Source organism: Danio rerio, chromosome 15 (genome assembly GCF_049306965.1).
Source record: "Danio rerio strain Tuebingen ecotype United States chromosome 15, GRCz12tu, whole genome shotgun sequence".
Taxonomy (NCBI): Eukaryota; Metazoa; Chordata; class Actinopteri; order Cypriniformes; family Danionidae; genus Danio; species Danio rerio.
This window is the reverse complement of record NC_133190.1, coordinates 16207578-16231718: the sequence shown is the minus strand read 5'-3', so window position 1 is coordinate 16231718 and position 24141 is coordinate 16207578. Positions and strand designations below refer to the sequence as shown.

The window sequence follows — 24141 nt, the reverse complement described above, 5'->3', positions numbered from 1 at the left end:
GCTTCCTCAGGTCTCGTGGTGTTTACACAGTGCTCATACTCATAGATGTAACCACAAAAAAACAACATTAACTTTATATCAAACAATTTGATAGTATTTGAAAAGTGCTTCCTATAGAAGGAATGCAAGTAGCCTCAATGGAATTCATACATACCACATCAACCATTTGTCATTATCACATGGACGACTTGAGTCATTTGAGTCAAAGTTCCTTTCAAGGAAAGTCTGTTCACTCTGCTGTCTTTTTGCAACATCTTCAAGGAGTTCATCCAAGACCAAAGTCCTATCTTAAAGAGCCCCTATTATGCATTAAAATGGTCATATTTTGGTTTTGGCGGTCTCCAACAATAGTCTGCTATGCATGCAAGGTCAACTGCAACGTCATTTTCTTATAATAAGCATTTATTTTTATCTAATCATCCCAACGACTCCCATATGATTCGTTTAGTGATCCATTTGTTCCCAAGCCCCTCCTTAGCGTGATGCTAATCTGCAATGATTGGTCCCATGACCCAGTCGGTTGTGATTGGTCGACTGCGTTCAGCGAGAGACAGAGAGAATCGCCCACCATGGCCAATCAACAATTTCGTAAGTCAAGAGTGCAGAGGGTATGTGTATCCCAGTGCAGGAGTGCATTAAAGCAATGCAGTTAAACACCAGCATATTTCTCTATTCTTAACCATAAGTAAAAACAGTGACTCACATTCAGTATTAAAGTTACTTAAAGTTACAGGTTCATTTGACTAACAAAACAAACAAACAAACAAACAAATAACACTCAGCAAAGTGTGTGAGCAAATGTGGTAAATAAATAGTCTGTGTGATTAGTCCTTGAGCAGCTTCAGCTGTGAGTGTTTGCTATCAGATGAGATTAGGAACCGGTGTGTGTGCGTGCTGCATGCTGTGATTTGTAGTCCATATTGTGACAGAGTTGTAGTTCTCCAGCGATCCGCAGATAGATCGCAGGTAATTGTAGTAATATCAGTATGCCATAATAGGGGAATTACCAAACCTACTTCTCACATGATGTCACACAGGTTTAACCGCTCATACCGGTTGCAATAAAAGACTGGTTGCAATAGCAAACATGTCGTGTTGTGCGTTAGGATGCCAAAATCAGCTTAGTCCTTTTATTAATCTGGGGTCGCCACAGAAGAATGAACCGCCAACTTATACAGCATGTTTTTTTTTTGCTTCAGATGCTACAGAACCCATCACTGGGAAACACCCATACACACTCATACACTAAGGACAATTTAGCCTACCCAATTTACCTATACCGCATGTCTTTGGACTGTGGGGGAAACCGAAGCACCCGGAGGAAACCCACGCAAACATGGGGAGAACATGTAAACTCCACTAAGAAACACCAACTGACCCAGCCGAGGCTGGAACCAGCGACCATTTTTGCTGTGAGGTGAATGTGCAATCCACTGTGCCACCATGCAGCCCCTTAGTCCAAAAATAGAAAGCTTAAATTTTACCATACACCACACTGCTTTTAAGCAAACATCTTTGGCTAACAACCATCAAAAGAGCTAAATAGAGTGAAGACCTAATTAAAAATGCTTGACTCTGCACTTCTCATTTCATATCAGGTAAGTTCACACTATGGTGAATCATACACAGTAATTGTTTCAGATTGCAGCAATAATTTCAGCAAAAACAGTTAAATATGGTTAATTAAACTGCGGACTCTGAATGCTTAAAATAAAATTTTAAAATGTACGTTCACATACTCTGCCATAGGTGCAGTTCGCTGTCATAATGCAGTTGTTTTGATTGCTGATGATTACCCAGGCCTTGTACAGTTTGCGTCTTCTTTCCTTGACTTTGGCTAGGCAAAACCTTGATTTTAAGCACTACAAAGTTTTGAATCAGATAATCGTAGAACATTGTTTCTTACACATGACCAAGCAGAAAAAAACATTGTCGGCTTCCAAAGACTTATAGGCCTTTAACTTCTCTCTTGTTACAACACTCGGAGCTTCAATGAGATAGTATATATTTGGGGCTGGATGCTTGGCCATTTCGTCTTATCCAATATCCATTTGGTGGGTGCTATTGCAAATGGACCTGTCAGGCACGAACTTTAACGTAATTTTGCAGAATTACTGTTTTTATTACTGGGTGACAAGCTGTTATAATACGCTGAAAGCATCATGTAAATAATATATATATATATATATATATATATATATATGTATGTATGTATGTATGTATGTATATATATATATATATATATATATATATATATATATATATATATATATATATGTAATCAATATAACTTATCTCTAATACAACAACTCCGCATCGGATGTTCCTTCGCTGTAAATGCTAGCGATCCTGTTTTTTTCTGCAACCTTGCTGTGCACGTATCCTGAATGTTTGTTAACCAAAATTTGCCTATAAATATTTTTTATTTATAATTTTTTTACCCATTATTATTTTACCCATCTATTTTTACCCATTAATTTTAAAATGAACATTTTTTCTTTTTTTGAAAAAGACTGAAAATCATGAACACTTACTAGCCTATTATTAGTCTATTGTTTTTATGCAAATGGTAAAATCCAGAGTTCTGAGGAATGTTCAATGTGTCAGGCAGTTTATTTGCCTAATAGGCTACAGTTTTTAATTTTACACAAGTTTTACTAACTAAAACTTGTGATATATTGATGTTTGCATTTTTGTATTTGAAACAATAGGGACTCCGTAGTACGGATGTAGTTGATATAGTTCTGGCAGTTTCGGATGAAAGCAGAAAGTAAAGCTGTTGCTTAATACGGACGCTCCGACTCAAGTGTATCTTTTACAGTCAGATATATCACAGTAAAAGTTGGCGACGAGGATAAACTAATGCTCGGATGATGGCACTCATTGGAAGTATAGGTGAATTTGCTCCGAAAGCAGAATCTTGGTCGGCCTACATTGAACGGCTGGAACAGTTCTTTGTGGCGAATGAGATAAGCCAGGAGAAGCAGGTTGCAACACTCTTGAGCGTGATGGGGGCAACAACCTATGGTTTACTGAGGAACTTGGTACAACCAGAAAAGCCAAAGGATAAGTCGTACAAAGAAATTGTCGACACCTTAAAGAGTCATTTTGAACCAAAGCCGTTACTGATTGCCGAAAGATTTCGTTTTAATCATTGCAATCAAAGAGCCGATGAAACAGTTACGGAATATGCAGCGGAGCTGAAACAGTGTGCTGTGAGTTGTGAGTTCGGGGCAACGCTGGATGAAGCATTGCGTGATCGATTCGTGAGTGGAATCCGCAACGAAGCCTGCCAGCGACGGCTGTTGTCAGAATCTAATCTGACGTTTGCACGAGCGTTCGAAATCGCATTAAGCATGGAGACAGCTGAGAAAGACACGCAGCAGTTGCGAGGGCATGACTCGCACTCGAGTGTTGTACATAAGGTGGAAGTGCGACCTTTCAGTCAACGAGAGAAAAAGTGCTATAGATGTCATGGGAAAAATCATAGCGCTCAGGTATGTCATTTTAAGGATGCAAGGTGCCATAACTGCGGAAAAATTGGGCACATTAAGAGAGCATGCAGAGGAAAGATGGAAGTTGGAAAAAGGAAATTGTATGCAGAGAAGAATACTAAATATGTGGAGGCAGAGGAAGCTGAATTACCCATGTTTTCACTACGGGCTGAGGAAAATAGCAAAAAGTCATTCACAGAGACGTTTGATGTAAATGGCAAGGAAATTATGATGGAAATTGATACTGGCGCGGCCGTGAGTATCATATCTGAGAAAGAATTTAAGGCGGTATTCCCAACTGAGCCACTAGAGGTCGCCAGAGTCAAGCTAAAAACTTATACAGGTGAGCTTATGCCTGTATTAGGACAGTTTGAAGCAAAAGTGAGCTATGATGGGCAAACTGAAGTGCTAAGTTTGATTGTGGTGAAAGGAGAGGGGCCTTCGTTGTGTGGCAGGAATTGGCTGCAAAAACTCTCATTGAATTGGAGGAAAATTAAGCATGTCAGTCAAGTGCAACAAGTCACGTCTATTGAAGAGGTGCTGGAGTCATGCTCTGAGGTGTTTAAAGAGGAATTGGGCACACTCAGAGGGCTTAAGGCAAAAATACGAGTTAATCCTGAAATTTCTCCACGTTTTTGTAAAGCTCGTCCACTGCCTTTTTCAATGAAAGCTCAAGTTGATGCAGAATTAGACCGGTTGGAGAAGGCTGGCATAATCACGCCTGTTAAATACAGTGAATGGGCAGCACCCATTGTGCCAGTGGTAAAAAAAGACAAGACTCTAAGATTGTGTGGAGACTACAAATTAACTGTGAATCAAGCAGTCACTACAGAAATTTATCCACTACCGCGGATTGAGGAGTTGATGGCTACACTGAGTGGAGGTACCATGTTTTCCAGGATTGACCTGGCTTCCGCGTATCAGCAGGTCCTTCTTGAAGATGAGTCCAAAGAGTTGCTAACCATCAACACGCACCGAGGATTATTTGTCTATAATAGACTTCCCTTCGGTGTCAGTTCAGCGCCCTCTATTTTTCAAAGAATTATGGAGAATCTCATGAGAGATCTTGATGTTATTGTTTACCTTGATGACCTATTGGTCACTGGAAAAACAGAGCAGGAACACCTGCAGAGACTACAGGCGGTGCTGAAAAGACTCCAGGAGAACGGTTTGAGGGTAAAAAAATCTAAATGTGAATTTGGAAAAAGCCAAATTGAGTATTTAGGATTTGTGCTAAACAGCCAGGGCCTTCATCCATCCCCAGACAAAGTGGATGCAGTCAAGAATGCACCAGTACCTACCTGCGTGAAGGAGCTGAAAGCTTTTTTGGGGTTGGTCAATTACTATGGCCGTTTTTTGCCCAACCAGAGTACTATGGCTGCCCCGCTCTACAGACTGCTGAGAGATAACGTGCCATGGGAATGGAAACAGTCTGAGCAAGAAGCTTTTGAAAAATGTAAAGATTTGCTGACAAACGAAAAGGTTTTAATTCACTATGATCCTAGTCTACCACTTACCTTAGCTTGTGATTCTTCTGCCTATGGGATCGGCGCTGTGTTGCAACACACCATGCCCACCGGAGAAGAACGTCCCATTGCTTACGCCTCGCGGACACTGTCACCTGCTGAAAAAAAGTATTCGCAGATTGAAAAGGAGGGGTTGTCGCTGATCTTTGGAATAAAAAAATTTCACCAGTACCTTTGGGGAAGAAAGTTCAAGATGGTAACTGACCATAAACCTTTGTTGACTTTGTTTGGAGAGCACAAAAGTCTACCCACCATGGCAGCAGCCAGAATTCAAAGGTGGGCAATCATTCTGTCCGCTTACGATTACCACATTGAGTACTGTCCCTCAGAGAAAAACAGTAATGCAGATGGCCTTTCACGTGTTCCCTTACCGGAGATGACTGATGGGGGCACAGCTGCCCTATCAGAGCATATTCATGCACTAATAGCGGAGCACTTCGAACAAGCTCCTTTGAAGGCAGAACATGTGTCTCGTGTAACACGCAGAGACAAGGTGTTATCCAAGGTGCTTAAATATGTCATGGAAGGTTGGCCAATGAATGTGGATGAAAATCTAAAGGCCTATCACTTGCGGAGGTTAGAACTGTCGGCAGAGAGAGGATGTGTACTTTGGGGCACCAGAGTTATAATTCCTGAAAAACTGAGAAAAATTGTGCTGAAAGAGTTGCATGTCGGCCATCAAGGGATGGTAAAGATGAAGGCACTTGCCCGCAAGTATGTGTGGTGGCCTAAAATGGATGCAGAACTGGAACAGGTTTGTAGAACCTGTGAGCCATGTCAGATGGAACAAAAAGCACCCCGCCAGGTTCCTTTACACCCCTGGGAATTTCCTGGTCAGAGCTGGAAGAGATTACACATAGACTTTGCTGGTCCTTTCTTAGGACACACATTTATGATTATTGTGGATGCATATTCAAAGTGGCTGGAGGTATTTAGAATGCCTAACCTTACTTCACAATCCACCATTTCAAGGCTGAGAAGGCTGTTTGCAGCATACGGACTTCCGGAACACATAGTCACAGACAATGGAACACAATTCACTTCGGAAGAGTTTAAAAATTTTATGCAGCAAAATGGCATTCTTCATTCCACAAGTGCCCCAGGTCATCCCGCTACCAATGGCCTTGCAGAAAGGTATGTGCAGACATTTAAAGGGGGAATAAAGAAACTTGCACACGTGACAATGGACTTGGAGGATAAGATCTCACTGTTTTTAATGCAGTATCGCACTACTCCGAACTGCACTACAGGGCAATCACCAGCCGATCTTTTCCTTAACAGACATGTGCGCACTCGGCTGGACTTTGTTCACCCAGATGTCACTGTTGCTGTTCGCAGGAAACAGTACCTACAAAAGTTCCATCATGACAAAAGGTCTGTGGAGAGATCATTCTCTGAGAAGGATGCGGTTTACCTTCGTAATACCACAGGAAAAGGGAACAAATGGGTTCCTGGAGTGATAGTAAAGCAAACCGGTCCTGTGTCTTATAACGTTCAGGGACAAGACACAGATGGCACTTTCAGGAGACATTGTGATCAGTTAAGACCACGGGTTGTAGTGGATGATCCTGTTGAACAGATGGACTGCTCTGAGACTGGGACTGAAACTTCCGTTAGACCCTGTGCATCAGAAGAGGAGGAACCGGTCATTTCAGAGACTTCTGAAAAGGACAGTGTAGGAAATACAAGCATGGCACAGGGTCTACGTCGCTCATCTAGAATTAGAAAGACACCAAAACGCTATGACCCATAATGCTTAGGAATTACAACTGTGCAAATGCAACCAAGTTTAAAATTTGCAATGGTCTCGTAATATACTAGGTTTAGTATTTTTTTTTTTCTCTCTGCTGTTGTGTTAATGCAAGAAGAATTTAACAGCTACTGTTAGTTTTGATAGTAATGTTGTTGCATGTGCAGTTTTTTTTTATGTGAAGGTAACAGTAAATGTACTGTGTTTAAAAAGGGGGGTAATGTGATATATTGATGTTTGCATTTTTGTATTTGAAACAATAGGGACTCCGTAGTACGGATGTAGTTGATATAGTTCTGGCAGTTTCGGATGAAAGCAGAAAGTAAAGCTGTTGCTTAATACGGACGCTCCGACTCAAGTGTATCTTTTACAGTCAGATATATCACAAACTATTTGTGTTTTTTATGATAGACAGGACTAATAAACTTGTCGATACTGTAGTACCAACATATTTCTTTTTTCATAACTGTAAATTTAAAACACTAATCTCATAAAATTATTCATAAAACTGTAATATAAAGCTTGATTTTAAAAGAAAATAAATACTGTAGTAGTGAAATAATATGAGATAGATAGATGGTTAAAATATTATGCAGAAAAAAAGCATGCACATTATACCAGAAAACAAACTAATAGAGCAAATATTTATGCTTAAATTTTCACTAAAATGCAATATTTAAACCTCATCAAATTTATGGTATTACTTAAACTCAATGCTTAAACTACAGAAATACGGCGGATGACGCCCAATGATGTAGGAACCAAACAATGGATGCCGCTCTTCCCCACCGGAAATATTTACGTGTCGCGTCAGAAGAGCGTGTAAAACGAATGAATCACAAGTTTTTGTAAAGCTTTAAACGGTGCGTAAGTGATTTTTTAGATCTTATCTTATGTATTTAGCTATATTGTCTCGACTGAAATTTAGGTTTGAGGACATGTGCTTGGATACGCAGGCTGTGCAGGTTATATTGCATATAGTTGACCATATAAAGTGAACCCTTGGTAGTCAAAGTCCGACTTGTTTTATTATTTTACCACAAGACGCATTAAAAGACGTATTGTAACGAAGAGACGGAATGTTAGAGTTATGTGGTTAAACTTTTGTAATTCACGTATTCGTTTTATACAAATGTAACGTTAAAGAAGATGATTAACTTAGAGTTTATTCTGATTTTATAAATCTCAACAGTAGTAAGTTACATTTCCTGGAGTTCTGCAGTCTTGTCAGTGAATGGAGATGCAGTGCACACTAGTAAGTGTGGACGGAGATCGGGTGGTTTTGCCTGATGGTCGAGCTCTTATGTTTGGTCGAGGTCCTGAATCTAGAATTTCAGACAAGAAGTGCTCAAGGCATCAGGGTGGGTTTTTTTAGATAACACACCTATCATAGTTATTTTGAAGGCTTTACGTGTCATGATTGATCATATCTATTCATAATGGAAGTGCATCTTTGTTTCACAGTCAAGCTTGTGGCCGATTATGCCAAACAAGAAGTTCTGGTTACACAGGTAAGTTTGTCAGCTCGACATTGTGAAATCATATTTTGTATTATATTGTAATTTATATTTCATATTTTATTGATCAACAACTAATCACAGTATATGAAAAATTTGAAGAATATGCTACCATATCATTGTATGTTATTGATACGTTTACATTTGATATAAGATGGATATATTCTTTGATATTTATATTTATAAGAATGTAGTGTGAGAATTGGAATGATTGGATTAAACTTTATATGGCATGTTTGACTCAAAACAGTTAAAATTTATTAAACTTATTGATTTATTCCTAACAAAAGGCAAAATTAATCATGATTAATCGCATCCACAAAATCCAAAAGTTTGTTTTGACATAAAAGTCTGTGCTGTGTGTGTGTGTGTATATATATATATATATATATATATATATATATATATATATATATATATATATATATATATATATACTCACAGGTATGCATATATTTGAGAAAATGTTTATTTATATTTACATATAAAAATATATGAATAATGGTGAAAATAATATATACATTTAAATATCAATGTAACAAAATAGTTTTGTTTAGTTTTGTTTCTATGTATGTGTGTGTATTACCTATACATAATACATATTTATATAACACACACACTAATATTATGTCAAAATAAATTATTATTTTGAATGCAGTCAATCGTGATTGATCTTGCCCAACACTAAAAAGGACTATAAAATGAACAATAATATTCAGAAAAAAATCTATTTGAATAAGTTTTCAAAGTAAATAAGTAAAATTTTAACCAGTGAAGGCATGCGTATCCATTTTTATCACCATATGTATGAATGCATTGAAACAGAATCTTCAAAGTGAAAATGGACCTAAATGTGTAATAAGAATAAGGTGCATATTAAAATATTAGGGGTAGGAAAGCATACATGAGTAAATGATACTGTTTTTTCACAGCTCGGCCCCAACCCTTCTTCACTGGATGGTCAGTGTTTGGGTCGTGGTGAGTCTGGATGTTTGACAACTGGCCAAACGCTGTACCTGGTTAATGAGTCCTACCCGTTCACTGTGGAATTTGCCTTTCACTGTGGAATTCAGCTGTCTTCCTCTCCTCAGAAGAAAGAAAAGATTACTAATGAAAGCAAGCAAAGACAGAAAAGCTCCAAAGAAAGCTCGGGCAGCCTTAAAAGAAACATCCATGATTACTTTTCTAAATCCCCTAAAAAGGTATTAAATGTATGGTAAATATTTCCATGATACATTTGGACTACCATAAAAATAAATAATAATTATTAAAGTGAATACTTTTATTAAGCTACAATGTATTAAGTGAAGTAAATACATTTCAAATGTAAACATTTTGTGTAACTTTTACATTCATCAGAGAATCCTAAAATGTATTGTAGTACAGCACAACTGCTTTTATATAACTATATACACTGCCGGTCAAAAGTTTGAGGTGAGTAGGATTATTAAATGTTTTAAAATAAGCTTATCCTGCTCAACAAGGCTACATTTAAAGTACTAATTGTAAAATTGTGAAATGTTATTGTACTGTAAAATAACTGTTTAAAAGTAGTTTATAATTTAATCTAATAATTTATTCCAGTGATTTAAAGGATGAATTTATAGCTTTATTACTCAGGTCCTCAGAGTCACATGATCCTATAGAAATCACTACAATAGTAATTATTATTGTTATTGCTATTATTATTATTATTATTATTATTGTTATAATTATTAATGATAATAGTAATAAAAGCAATAATGACTGGAGTAATATTTTCATTTGACAATAAATAAAAAAGTAATAAATAAATAGTTAATAATTGACTATTTAACTTTTTTTTTACATTTAATAAATGTCGCCTTGACGAACAGAATAAATATGTTCTTATTATTAAATAAAATTAATAGTTTAAATAAAAACTGACCTCAAACTTTTGACTGGTAGTGTATATTAATAATGTTCTGAAACGGCATGTAAATGTAAAATATCTAAAATGTTTAAGTAATATAAATTATTTAATTTACCATATTATGTGATATATTATGCTATTAACACAGGCAGAAAAATGATTCTTTCAAGTATTAAGTTTTAATAGTGTAATTGTTTAAACCCATAAAAGAAACATTAGTATTAGAAAATAAGCAATAATAAAAATAAACCTATTTCTTTGGTTCAGACTGTTTTGGAAAAGGAAAAAAGCACTTCCAATGTTTTTAAACGACTATTATTATGACTATGATTATATTTTATTTCATATAATCAATTAGGAAATATTCCATTAAACTTTGGCTATCATTTCGTAACTAAAACTATTAAGAATATTCTTTGTTAATTTAAATAATGTCAAAATAAAATATGAATATGTGACGAATACTGTAGAAATGGTAATAAGTTGAAGTCAGAATTATTAGCCCCCCTGTTTATTTTTTCCCCAATTTCTGTTTAGAGAGCAGATTTTTCATCACATTTCTAAACAATAGTTTAAATAACTCATTTCTAAAAACTGATTTATTTGAACTTTGCCATGATGACAGTAAATAATATTTGACTAGATATTTTTCAAGATACTTCTATACAGCTAAAGTGACATTTAAAGGGTTAATTAGGTTAACTAGGCAGGTTAGGGTATTTAGGCAAGTTATGATATAATGATGGTTTGTTCTGTAGATCGGGAAAAAAATATTACTTAAAGGGGCTAATAACTTTGACCTTAAAATGTTTTTAAAAAATAAATATATTTAAAAAAAAAACTGCTTTATTTTAGTCACAATAAGACTACCTATAAAAGAATAAATATTATCAGACATACTGTGAAAATCCTTGCTCTGTTAAACATAATTTGGGAAATATTTAAAAAAGAAGAACAAATTAAAAGGGGATTTACTAATTGTCACTTCAACTGTGTGTGTGTGCATATATATATATATATATATATATATATATATATATATATATATATATATATATATATATATATATATATATTTAACAATAAAAAAAAAATAGAAAACCTAAAGCTAATATAAAACATAAATTATATAATATTGTTTTTTTAGGCAGCAAAGCGACCTTACAGCCCGGAGGATGATGTCCCTCAGCCGAAACGAGGACGTGAAGATGAGGATAATGAAGATGAAGGTACCTCAGCTGAGCAGAAGCTTCAGCAGTTGCAGGCGTTTGCCCAGAGTGAGAGTGACAATTTTAAAAGCAGCAATCCATCCTCCACCTGCTCTCAGAGTCACTGGCAGCAGATCGGCAGTCTGATGCTTTTCACTGCAGCCGGAGTCACTGCCAGCTCCAAAGTAAACCTTAAACTCACACAGCAAATACATACTGTCAGTGTTTCATCAGCAAAGTTAATGTATGCTTTATGTCTAAATTCAGATCGCAGGGTTTGACATTGATGGCTGCATTATTACAACAAAGTCTGGCAAAGTGTTTCCCACAGGTCCAGATGATTGGAGGTGAGTCTAGTTGAATGACTTTTACATTCTGGGTTGCACTTCTGGTTTGGGGAATTTCCATTGAAAAAAACTGAAACAAATCTTCTTTTAATAATAAAACCAAAACAGTGAGAGTGAGAGGATATTTTAGCTTTGTTTTTATTAAACATCATGTAAATAATGTTATCCTCAGTATTTTAAAGTTCATGTGAAACAAAAGTTGCTGCAGAATTTTATTTCAGTATGATGACATAAGTCCAACTAGAACGGAATATTGAATAAAGGGCGGGTTTTTTTTTTTATTCCGTCCGGACTGCCGTTTGATTTTTCAACTTGCATGTATAATCATTTACTTTAAGACAGATCAGTGTGCGATAGCTAAATAAACATTGCATTATTATATTTTGTATTTTTAACATGACATTAGTACCATAAGAATATCTGTGGCCAAAACACTTTTGAGTTCATGTTGTTTTGTTCCTACAGATTATATTCCCTATATAAAAATAAGTTATACTAATTTTCTCTATTTTTTCACATGATAATATTATTGACATGTTGAATATTATTGTAATCCATACATAACAAAAAAATCACATGCTTTTCTTTTGTTACATGCTTCTCTGTTTTTTTTTAAAGATGTTTTGGGATAATTATTTGCATGCTGAAAGTTTGTTTATTATAATAAGCATTATTTTAATATTCAAAGGATGTATACTGAGGTGAATAATTGCACCTTTTACTGTACACTGTTTTTTTTTTAAACACTTTGCTGATTGTGTACAGCTTAACAAAAGTAGCTCTCATAATTCACACAAAACATCACAGGCAGAGCAGGACATAATGTGGGGACATTGTTTTTGCTATTTCTGCACAGAAATATCTGGGGATTTCTGCAGATTAAATCTGAGAGAATAGTATCTTTAAAAAAATGCTTTAAAGCATGCACTTCAATCTCAACATGGTGCTCAGCCAAACAAGAGCTGGTATGCTTGAAACTGTTTACACACTTTTTAGGAGAATACATTTAATGCTTATGAAGCTTTGGTGTGGCTGCCTTTTCATATGCATTTTTGTAGATTATAGTAACTAAAAACATTTTAATAATAAACAAAATAATTTTTTAAATAAAAATATAAAGTTTACAATGCAAATTCAATAAACATCCACTTGTTTGGTACACATGCAAGTCTCTCATAAGATACATTTACTTAAATATTACTTTACAAACTGTTTTGGAAATGAAACATAAACATTGGCATATTGATCAATAAGATTGCTGAAATTAATATAAAAACTGATTAAGTATATATTAACGCACATTTACATAATTAAATAACTCGACTCAAAGATGGGCTGAAAACCTGCACATTTCTGTGTGCGCAGATTCTGCATGGGCCTAATCATGGGCCACAGGAAAAAAAAGTGGATACTCTGCATCTGTTTGGCTTCTCTCATACAATGTTTTTACTTTTGTTTAGGATTCTATACCCAGAGATTCAGCCCAAGCTGGCCAGTCTGTTAAAGAAAGGATATAAGGTGCTGTCACTTTATTTTGTGTACATCAGTCAATCTGTGAAAATGTCTGATAGCTGAAGATATTGTGTCAACGTAGAGAAACGTCTTCATTGCATTTGTCTCCTTCAGGTGGTGTTTTTCACCAATCAGATGGGTATTTCTCGAGGCAAACTTAGACCCGAGGTGTTCAAATCTAAAGCTGAGGACATTCTCCAGACGCTGCAGCTTCCCATTCAGGTTAATGATTCAACTTTCTGTAATAACGCTTACATTTTATTTAATAAAAAAATATTGTAAATATCCTAAAAGTTAATTTATTCCTGTGACATAAAACTGAATTTGCAACATTATTACTCCAGTCGTCAGTGTCACGTGATCCTTCAGAAAACATTTTAATAAGATTTGCTATCCAATAAATTTATAATCTTTTATCATCAATATTAAATAGCAGTTTTATAAAATCTGTGATGTGTTTCTGAGGATTCTTTAATGAATAAATACATAGTAAAACATAGCATTGTGAAACATAAGCATTTGTTTGTGATAGAAATATTTTGTGATATTATAAATGTCCTTATATAAATCTGTATGCTTTTTGAGTCATTAGAAAAACCGTTGACTGTTACCATGGTATTACTTAACCCCTTCTTATTCATTAAAATGTGTTTTTATTTAGTATTTTTATGAACACAAGTTTTATATGGAGTAGAACAATGTTGAAAACATGGCAATGGTCAATTTTGTTCTTACACAGACATTTAAGTTTTAAATAAAATAAATGATTAGTGTGTCCGCGGGTTTTTAAAAATTAATACAAGTTTATATCAATTATGAGAAAATTAAGGGCTTTAAAAGGTATGAAAAAGTCTTAATCACATTTTTACGAGGACTTAATTTTTGTTCAAGCGTTGTCCAAAGTGTTTTTACTCCAAAAAAGTATATAATATAAGTTTCTTCGCATCTGGCCAAGCTCCACCGTCCGAGTGTAGTGAAACCATAGAGCAAAACAGACAGGGAGATAGGAAAGTATATGTTTGCGTACTCCTGGTTGGAGAAAGATGAGTTTAAACAGTGGCTGAAGCCTGCCATTGAAAACAACCACGTAATTTATTCTTTCAAGCTTTGTTTCTTCCGAGCTTATCTGAGTTATGTTGCATGGTTGTGCTCCATTGATTTATTTAACTACAATTCTTTATTAACAACAGTTGATTAACATCTGTTTATTAAGTTTAAAGGTTTAATACTGATTAGAACTTTTTTTAGAAGTTTTGATGAGGTCTTCAAATATTCTGAGAAGGTCTTTTCCAAACTCCTAAAAAGGTGTTGAAATTACCTTTAGGATTCTTACATATACCCTGTTGATACATGCTGGCATGTTTAGTCAATTGTACATATTCATCTTTATATTCACTCTTTATATTTACTCTTACTTACAGTTGAAACCAGAAGTTTACATACACTGTATAAAAAGGCACATAACCATTTTTATGAAGTCAGATGCTAATTTGACTAAACTTTTTCTCTTTTAGGTAAATTAGGGTTATCAATTTAGTTTCTGTTATGCTTAATAGCAGAATATTGAGAGATATTTTTTGAGAACTTTTCTTGAAAGTCAAAAGTTTACATACAATACGATTACTATGCCTCTGAAAATGATGATGATGATGATAAAGATGATGGTGTCAAGGTTTTGGAAGTTTCTGATTGGCTAATTGACAAAATTTGAGTTAATTAGAGGCACAACTGTAGAATAGCATTTAAGGAAAACCTCAAACACACTGCTTCCTTGTATAACAACATGGGAAAATCAACAAGCCAGAATCAACAAAAAAAAAAGCCAGATTACAATTTGCTAAATTACGCTGGGAAAAAGAATAATTTTTGGAGACATGTCCTAAGGTCTGATTGGAACTAAGATTAAGCTGTTTGGCCATAATAACCAGTGTTACATTTGGAGGACAAAGGTGAAAGCGTACAAGCCTAGGAACACCATCCCAACGGTGAATGGGAGCGGCAGAAGAGTCTGGTCCAATTCATAGCATAGATGATATCATTAAGAAAGAACATTATGTAGAAATGCTGAAGCAACATCTCAAGACATCAGCCAGGAAACTACAACCTGGCCACAACTGGATCTTCCAAACAGACCATGACCCTAAGCATACTGCCAAATTCGTTAAAATGTGCTTGAAAAAAAAAAAAGTTGAAAAAGCTTGTGCGAGCAAATCTGCCTCAGTTACACCAATTCTGTCAGGAGGAAGGGGCCAAAATACCTGCAAACTATTGTAAGAAGCTTGTAGAAGGATACCCAAAACATTTGACAAAAGTTATACAGTTTAATAGCAAAGCTAAAAAAATACCAAGGAAATGGATGTAAACTTTTAACTGTTAAGAAATTAATAAAAAAATGTAAAGAAAAAAAATCTCTCATTATTCTGGCATTTAGCAAATGTAAATCATTTAGGTAATCCTAACGGAGCTAAAATAGTAAACGTTTAGTATGATTTACCATCAGACATTTAAAAAGAAATGGTTATGTTCCTGTTTTCAGAGTGTATGTAAACTTCTGGTTTCAACTGTATGTATAGAGAGGGGTACAGAAGTGAATATTTTACAGCAGATTTTTACAAATTAATTTGAAAATGAAACGTGCAGCATTTGTTATTTTATCTAAATGTTAACCTTTAAAAAAACTCTTTAAGATAAAGGACTAGAATGTATCTTGACAATTAATATATCTTTGTTTGACAAAAGTATTGATTTCTTGCTTTAAATACATTGACTTGTGGTGGAATAAAATTAAGTGTGGATATAATTTACAAATGAAAGTATATTGTCTTTTTCAGGTGTTTGTTTCCACAGCCCCTGGGATTTACAGAAAACCTGTCATTGGGATGTGGGAGCATCTGTGTGAGAAGGTAAATCACGATTACTTTTTTGTATTAGAGGGACTGCATTACTGTAGTGTTCCTATGTTATAAGCAGCAAGCCACATCATGTTTTGCTACACATTTACTGTGGTGTTTTGCAGGCGAATAGCGGAGTGATGGTAGACGTGTCAGAGAGCTTTTATGTAGGAGGTGAGCTCAATTGAATCCTTTTGAGTGTGATTAGCTTTGTAATATGATTATCTGTGATTAATATTGTACTTTTTTTTACAATGTGTAAGCTGAAATTACAAACGATGTCACTCACTTTTGCTTAAAACAAGCAAACTAAATACTCTATATTGATTGTGTGATGAAGACTATTAGAATGCAGTTAGAATGACCCCTAATTCAAGTTATAAAGCAAAAAAAAAAAAAAAAAAAAAAAAAACAACTCATGATTCTTTTTGCTATTTAAAGAAATAATAATATACAGTCAAGCCCAAAATTATGTATACCCCTGCCAAATTCTGACTTAAAATTATTTTTATTCAACCAGCACGTTTTTTTGTTTGACTGAAAATGACACAGGTTTTTCCAAAAGATAATAAGATGATGTACAAGAATACATTCTTTTAAATGTATTATGTGATAATGCAAGAAGATTCAAAATATTTTTGGTCATTCGTTCATTCATTAATTTATATATTCATGTACAGATGCAGCAGGACGTCCCGCTAACTGGGCCCCAGGGAAAAAGAAGAAAGACTTCTCCTGCAGTGACAGACTGGTAATGACATTAGGAGTCTTTATTGCTCATTGGATGACTGAAATAGCTAATTCAATACTGAATTACTGAATTGTGTATTCTTTTTAATTTACAGCATATGATTATTGCGTATAAAGTCTTTACTTTTTTTGGCCAGGAGAGGGCACAATAGGATTGTTCTTGCTCCATTTTAGTCAGCTTTACAGAATTTGAAATCCTTTAGATTTTTTTTTTCCTGTCCTTTGCCCACAGTTTGCCCTCAACATTGGTCTTCAGTTTTACACCCCAGAGGAATACTTCTTGGGCTGGAAACCTGCTACATTCAGCTTCCCAGAATTTGACCCAGTAAATGATTGCTTATTCCCCAATATTTATGTTTCGTATGTGTGTGCGTGTGGTGTGTGTGCGTGTGTGCGTGTGTGTGTGTGTGTGTGTGTGTGTGTGTGTGTGTATATATATATATATATATATATATATATATATATATCAATCGATTAAAAAAATTGACTAATTAATCGCACCTTTTAAAAAAAAATTTATTGCGATTAATCCTGCCTTCGAGTACAACAAAATTCATGCCAGGCTGCCAGCTCTAATCTTTTGAACAGTATTGAACAACATTACCAATATTCTGTCTTTCTATGCCATTGTCCAGAGGAAATTAGACTCTAAAGCACGTCTTTATGATCCGCCTGATGCCTCGCTCACCTCTACCAAGCAGGAAATCATTGTCGCTGTGGGATTTCCTGGAGGTGAGAGCTTTTTTCCCTTTGTTTTTTTCCCTACTCTAATCTGGAATTTTGTATAATCTAAACCTATTTTGTTTTTCAGCGGGCAAGTCAACGTTCTTCCAGACCCACATCATTCCAAAGGGTTATGCGTACGTGAACAGGGTGAGTAGTGATAAGCAACAGAGAACCAAAGGCCCTGTTTACAACTGCTAATATGTAATACACAGTTGAAGTCAGAATTATTAGCCCCTCTGTATATTTTTTTCTTAATTTCTATTTAATGGATTTTTCCCCCCCAATACATTTCTAAACATAATAGTATTAATGACTAATTTCTAATAACTTATTTATTTTATCTTTGTCATGATGACAGAAAATAATATTTGACTACATATTTTTTAAAATACTAGTATTCAGTTTAAAGTGCTTTTTTTAATGCTTAATTAGTTTAATTAAGCAAGTAAGGGTAATTAGGCAAGTCATAGTGTAACAATTGTTTGTTCTGTAGACAATTGGAAACAGTATTGTATAGGGGGTCTAATAGTATTGACCTTAAAGTGGTTTGAAAAAAATTAAAAACTACTTTTGTTCTAGCCAAAATAAAACAAAAGACTTTCTCCACAAGAAAAAATATAATAGCAAATTCTGTGAAACATTCCTTGCTCTGTTAAACATCATTAGAGAAACATTTGAAAAAGAAAAAAAAAAATCTCTGGAGGGCAAATCATTTTGACTTCAACTGGATGTAATTTGTGGTTTTGTCATTTTAATCACAATTTGACAAAGCTAAAACAGTTGCAAACTGGGGCTAAAGTACTCTGAGTTTGTGTTTTTGTGATCACTTCCAGGGTGCTTTCAAAGAGCAAAATTTAATGTTAGAAGCATTTTAACACCCACTACCTTCACGTAATTGTAAAGGGATGTTTTGTTGAAAATGTGTTGGAAAACAAAGGACTTATTATTTCATACCAAAACACATGGATTATGACTAAAATCTTAGTTGTAGAATAGCATTTGAGAGCACTTCCACCTGTGCAACTAAGTTCTACAGGTTGTGGCTCCAGCACCTGATTTGGTAGTTACTCATGCAATTTTAATAACTAATATAATATAACATTTATAACATCTTTGTCTTTTTTTGAAATGCACATTTGACAGTTGTGTGGCTTGGGAGTAGCAGGAGTGTGAGCTGGGGATCTGCATCACCTATTGTTTATCTGTAGATCGTCATGCGCTATTATAGCAAAGTTAGTAAAAGAAAATAGCTCAACTTTATGATTTTAATAACACTTGTTAGCTTTTACTTAAAGGAACTTCATACGCATGCAAATTCACAAATAATATTATTTATTAACAAATATAAAAATCTGTAATTAGATCACATTGCTTTTTAAATATACAGTGCATCCGGAAAAGTATTCATAGCGCTTCACTTTTCCTACATTTTTTTATGTTACAGCCTTATTCCAAAATGGATTAAATTTATTTATTTCCTCAAAATTCTACACACAATACCCCATAATGACAATGTGAAAAATGTTTTTTTTTTTTTACATTTTTGCAGATAATTAAAAATAATTAATATTACTTTAAAAATAAAGATTTAACTTTATTCTTATTACGAGTCCTGGCTGGGCCAGTTGGCATTTCTGTGTGGAGTTTGCATATTCTCCCCGTGTTCATGTGGGTTTCCTCCAGGTGCTTTGCATTCCCCCATAGTACAAAGACATGCACTATAGGTGAACTGAATAAACAAAATTGGCCATAGTGTATAAGTGTATGTGTGAATGCAAGAGTCTATGGGTGTTTTCCAATACTGGGCTGCAACTGGAAGGGCATCCGCTGTGTAAAACATATGCTGGAATAGTTGCTGGTTTATTCCACTCTGGTGACCCCAAATAAATAAAGGACTAAGCTGAAGGAAAATAAATGAATGAGTAAACATACAGGTTGCTATTAATGATCAGGGATGTGCAAATATAAGTTAACATAATATACAGGTTGTTATTTGCTATAAACAGTATTTTGGGTGTGAATTGCACAAAAATGTTTGATTGTTGTGTAAAAAAATCAACAAATGAGAATTCTTCAGTTATCCACCAATTTGCCACATTGTAAAATAATCATGAAACTATTATAAAAGTGTATTGATTAAGATATCTCTTTTAAATTGCAGGACACAATGGGCTCGTGGCAGCACTGTGTATCAGCTTGTGAACGTGCGCTAAAGGAAGGCAAAAGCGTAGCGGTGGACAACACTAACCCGGATCTAGAATCTAGAAAAAGGTGCCAGCCATTTCCAGAGCAGATGGATGCTTTTTTTTTTTTTTTTTTTTTTTTTTTAAACTTCTGGCCTTTTTATTGGCACCTAAATTGTGGAACTCTTTACTGATACAGATATTTGCAATGCAGAATCCCTGAGTATTTTTAAATCATCTCTTAAAACTCACCTTTTTATTTATTTATTTTTTATTTTTCTATTTTCTATTATTTTTCTATTTCTATTATATATTATTATTATTATTATTATTATTATTAATTTTTGATTTTTAATAAAAATTTTTATTGCACGTTTTTGCATTTATCCTTGTACTGCAGGGAAAGTATTGAACACGTCATGTTTTTTCTTGGGAATGACATTTCTAAAGGAGCTGTTCACGTGGAATTAAACCAGATTTTGTTAAAAAACTCAAACAATACAAGCATAAAACAAAACAAACAAAATCTGAAAAATTGTTATATGTAATAAAAATGAAATGACACAAGGAGAAAGTACTGAACTACTGGAATTTATTTAATGTTTTAAATTAAAGGCTTTTTAAATGATGGCAGCTTAAAGACACCTCTCACATATGGAGAATGAAGTCACATGCATTGCTCAGGTGTTTTTTTACAGATTTCAACAGTGTAAAAATCTTGAAGGTTCTGTGGGTCTCATCAATCAAATCTGATCTTTATTTTGTATAATCTATTGTATTTAAGTCAGGTGATTGGCTGGGCCATTATACAGCTTAATTTTCTTTCTCTGAATCTATTTGAGAATTTCCTTGGCTGTGTTTTAATCATTGTCTTTGCATATATGGGTTTGTTTAGTTGTTACCAATATCTGGGGAAAATTTCAAGTCAACAGCACCTTTAGAAATATGTTTTTGAGAAGAATGGTGGTGTTCAATACTTATTTTTCCACACTATGTATGTTTTTTTTGCTTCACATTTTACATGTCTTGAGATGTGACTATTAAAGGCGCCATATAAAAAAAAAGGTTTATTATTATTATTATTATTATAAAATTCTATCATATATGATTTTCAGATATATAGATGTGGCTCAAAGCGCTGGTGTTTCCTGCAGATGCTTCAACTTTACAGCCAGTCTGGATCAAGCAAAGCATAACAACAGGGTATCCGTCTTAACTGCAGTACATTAAATATAAAACTTTGCTTGGGCAAAATTATATAATAAAATTTTAAGCAGCAATCACTTTATTTTTCTTTTGGAAACTCTGTATCTTGACTTAAAATATGAAGGCAGAAATGCACACTCACTCTGATTGTCACACTTTCTTATCTGTCTTTTTTCCTGTCTTCAGTTTCGTGAGATGGTTCCTTCTGCAACTAAGCATGTTCCTGTCAATGACATGGTGATTCACAGCTACAAGTGAGTAAAAGAGCAGCAAGATGAGGTTATTGCAACCAAGATTATTGTTTTATTTCACTGAAACCATGTTGTTATCTAATATACAGCAGGTAAATGAACTAAAACTGGCATAAAATACATTGAAAACTTATTTAATTTCTGTTTGCCTAGGAAATATGTATTGTTTTCATTTAGCTTAATGTACTAAAATAGCAAACTATATTAAATCAATAAAAAATGTTCAATTCAACTCTAAATAAAATATTGTCTCATTACTGACTAAATTTATTGGCATAAATCTAAAACCATTATATTCCTTGAAATTGAATAATTGAAAATGTATTACAAATACTAAACAAACGAATAAGTATTGAATACGCTATGTTTTCTCCTAAGAATAATATTTCTTAGGGAGCTGTTGACATGGAATTGAAGCAGATTTTGGTCAAAACCCAAACAATACAAACATAAAAGTAAAACAAAACAAAAAAATCTGAGAGAGTTTCCTTGGCTGTGTTTTGGGACATTTTCTTGCTAAAATGTCCACTCAGGTTTCATTGTTATCATCCTGCTAATATAGATGTTGGACTAGAGCAGCTAATATTAATTTACAATGATGAAGGGCAGAGGGTTGCTGAAGAACTACAGAGATTTCAGCTGCTGTCTGGGCTTTCACCGCCTTTCTACACCTTCCTTTCTTCATGTGTTTAATACTTTTTCCCTGCATCATTTCATTTTATTACACATAACTTCATTTGTAAACTAATTAGATCTGTTTTGTGTGTATATATGGATTTCTTTTGTTGTTTTCAACATCCGGGGAACAAATCAAGTCAACGGCACCTTTAGAAATATGTTTTCTGAGAAAAATGGTGGTGTTCAGTACTTATTTTTCCCACTGCATGATACATGTTATGTTCCAGCTGCTAAGGGAATGGCTTATTTTCATTTACTTTAACTAAAAAAAGATTTGTTTATAAAAATTATTATGGTTAACTAAATATAGAACTATTAAACTAAATCCATTTTTTTTAAACGTTAAATACATGTATAAATAAAACACTGTTTTGTTCTTTTTAGGAAAAAGTTTGTGGTGCCCAGCTTGTCTGAGGGCTTTTCTGAAGTCCTGCAGATCCATTTTGTGCCCAGTTTCAGTGACAAAAGGTCAGAGTTCCTGTTCAAGCAATTCTCTGAGGGCTGAAGAGTGAAACTTGTGAGAAAAATCATGAAACACAATGGCTGACTCTAATTTGTGAAGAAAATTCTAGAACCTCATTTAAAATCAGAACATTAGTGCCAGTACAAGACTAATTATTATATTTTATTGTCTTCTTTAGGTGATTAAACTTGTCTTTAATGCTAGTTTTTAAATGTGGTGTTTGGGAAATGCATTCATGGCTGCTAAAACTGACGGGCTGTAAAGACAATAGAATTAAAATTGTCTTTTATGTATATTATTTTTTAAACTGGAGAAATAATTGCTTGTTTCAGATTGACATTCGCAATAAATACAATTAATATGCTTCAATATTGAAGTTTTTTTTTTCTTGTCTACAAAACATTTTTGTTTACTGCAAGATCTCAGAAATCAGAGAAAGCTCATCCTCTAAATGTTGTGTTTGTGTGTAACTCAATGTTTTTACCACAAACAGTGACTGTAGAACTGATGGGAGTGTGTCAATTGATGATTCCTTATCAGTTTTTCAACTTCTCACATTGTTTCTTAAACATAATTGAGTAATTATGGCTCAACACATGAGTTTGCATCAGTTTAAATGTGGCGTAATACTGCAGGTCATTAAAACACAAATATCTCCATTGTAAGAAAAAAAGATAATTAAATAAAATAATAAAATAAATAAACTGCAGACACTACAAAACAGTGGATAAACATACCGTATTAGTAATATTTTGCAAGTTTCTGCATTTGGTTTTTGTGTTTTGGGACATCTGCAGTTAAATTCACATAAAATTTTATGATATTCTACTTTTAATATGAGTTGACCACTTTTTTTGCATCAATAACAGATTTCCACAAAGTTTAGAAGTGTGTTTAGGGCAATTTTTGGCCATTGTCTAGAAGTGTATTTTTGAGGTCAGGCAATAATGGTAGATGAAAAGGCCTGGCAACATTTGTGCCAAAGGTGTTTTATTGGGTTAAGTTCAGGACTCTGTGCAGGCCAGTCAAGTTCCTCCAAGCCAATTCCACCCATTAATTTTTTTTTATGGATCTTTTGCACTGATATGCTGTCAAAAGTTCAGAAGAGGCATCCCAAGACTGTTTAATTGAAATTATCTATAATAATTTGATATGTTGAAGCATTAACAGTTACTTTCACTGGAACTAAAAACACTATTTGTATACATATATATATATATATATATATATATATATATATATATATATATATATATATATATATATATATATATATATATATATATACATACATATATATATATATACATACATATACATACATACAGTACAGTTGAAGTCAGAATTATTAGCCCTCTTTTGATTTTTTTTCTTCTCTTTTTAACATTTGCCAAATGATGTTTAACAGAGCAAGGAAATTTTCACAGTACGTCTGATAATATTTTTTCTTCTGGAGAAAGTCTTATTTGTTTTATTTCGGCTAGAATAAAAGCAGTTTTAATTTTTATTAAAAACAATTTTGGGACAAAATAGTAGTCTCCAGATAGTCTCCAGAGCAATTAAGGCAAATGGGCTCCAACCCGGTACTTGAAAGGTGTACCTAATAAAATGGCCGGTTAGTGTATATAGCATAAATATTCATGTGAGCCTAGAAGTCACCATTACTTTTTGAGCTTGTTAATCAAAAGCTAGATGTAGAAGAGGAGATGTTTTTAGAAATTTGGTCTCAGAATAAAAAGAAGCTT

At 34.0% G+C, this 24141-nt stretch overlaps 1 protein-coding gene across 3 annotated transcripts; it reads left to right on the top strand.

The window, feature by feature from the left end:
- The first annotated feature begins 7560 nt into the window (after positions 1-7560).
- On the top strand, positions 7561-22767 carry pnkp (polynucleotide kinase 3'-phosphatase). 3 transcript variants are annotated; one of them, XM_005173382.5, is made up of 18 exons: positions 7561-7633; positions 7963-8131; positions 8235-8281; positions 9220-9489; positions 11329-11574; positions 11657-11736; positions 13197-13254; positions 13363-13470; positions 16080-16151; positions 16265-16313; positions 16820-16890; positions 17122-17214; positions 17525-17621; positions 17701-17762; positions 19777-19886; positions 20914-21001; positions 21191-21258; positions 22318-22765. In XM_005173382.5, the coding sequence occupies exons 2-18, from the start codon at positions 8005-8007 to the stop codon at positions 22436-22438; spliced, it is 1767 nt and encodes a 588-aa protein (XP_005173439.1). In that variant the 5' UTR covers positions 7561-7633; positions 7963-8004; the 3' UTR covers positions 22439-22765.
- Positions 22768-24141: the final 1374 nt, after the last annotated feature.

Bases quoted from the DNA above. Each gene is read 5' to 3' on its own strand.
- pnkp (XM_005173382.5), top strand. From the start codon at position 8,005: ATGGAGATGCAGTGCACACTAGTAAGTGTGGACGGAGATCGGGTGGTT. The intron at 13,471-16,079 runs GTTAATGATTCA...TGTCTTTTTCAG, and splicing joins CGCTGCAGCTTCCCATTCAG to GTGTTTGTTTCCACAGCCCC. The intron at 21,002-21,190 runs GTATCCGTCTTA...TCCTGTCTTCAG, and splicing joins AAGCAAAGCATAACAACAGG to TTTCGTGAGATGGTTCCTTC.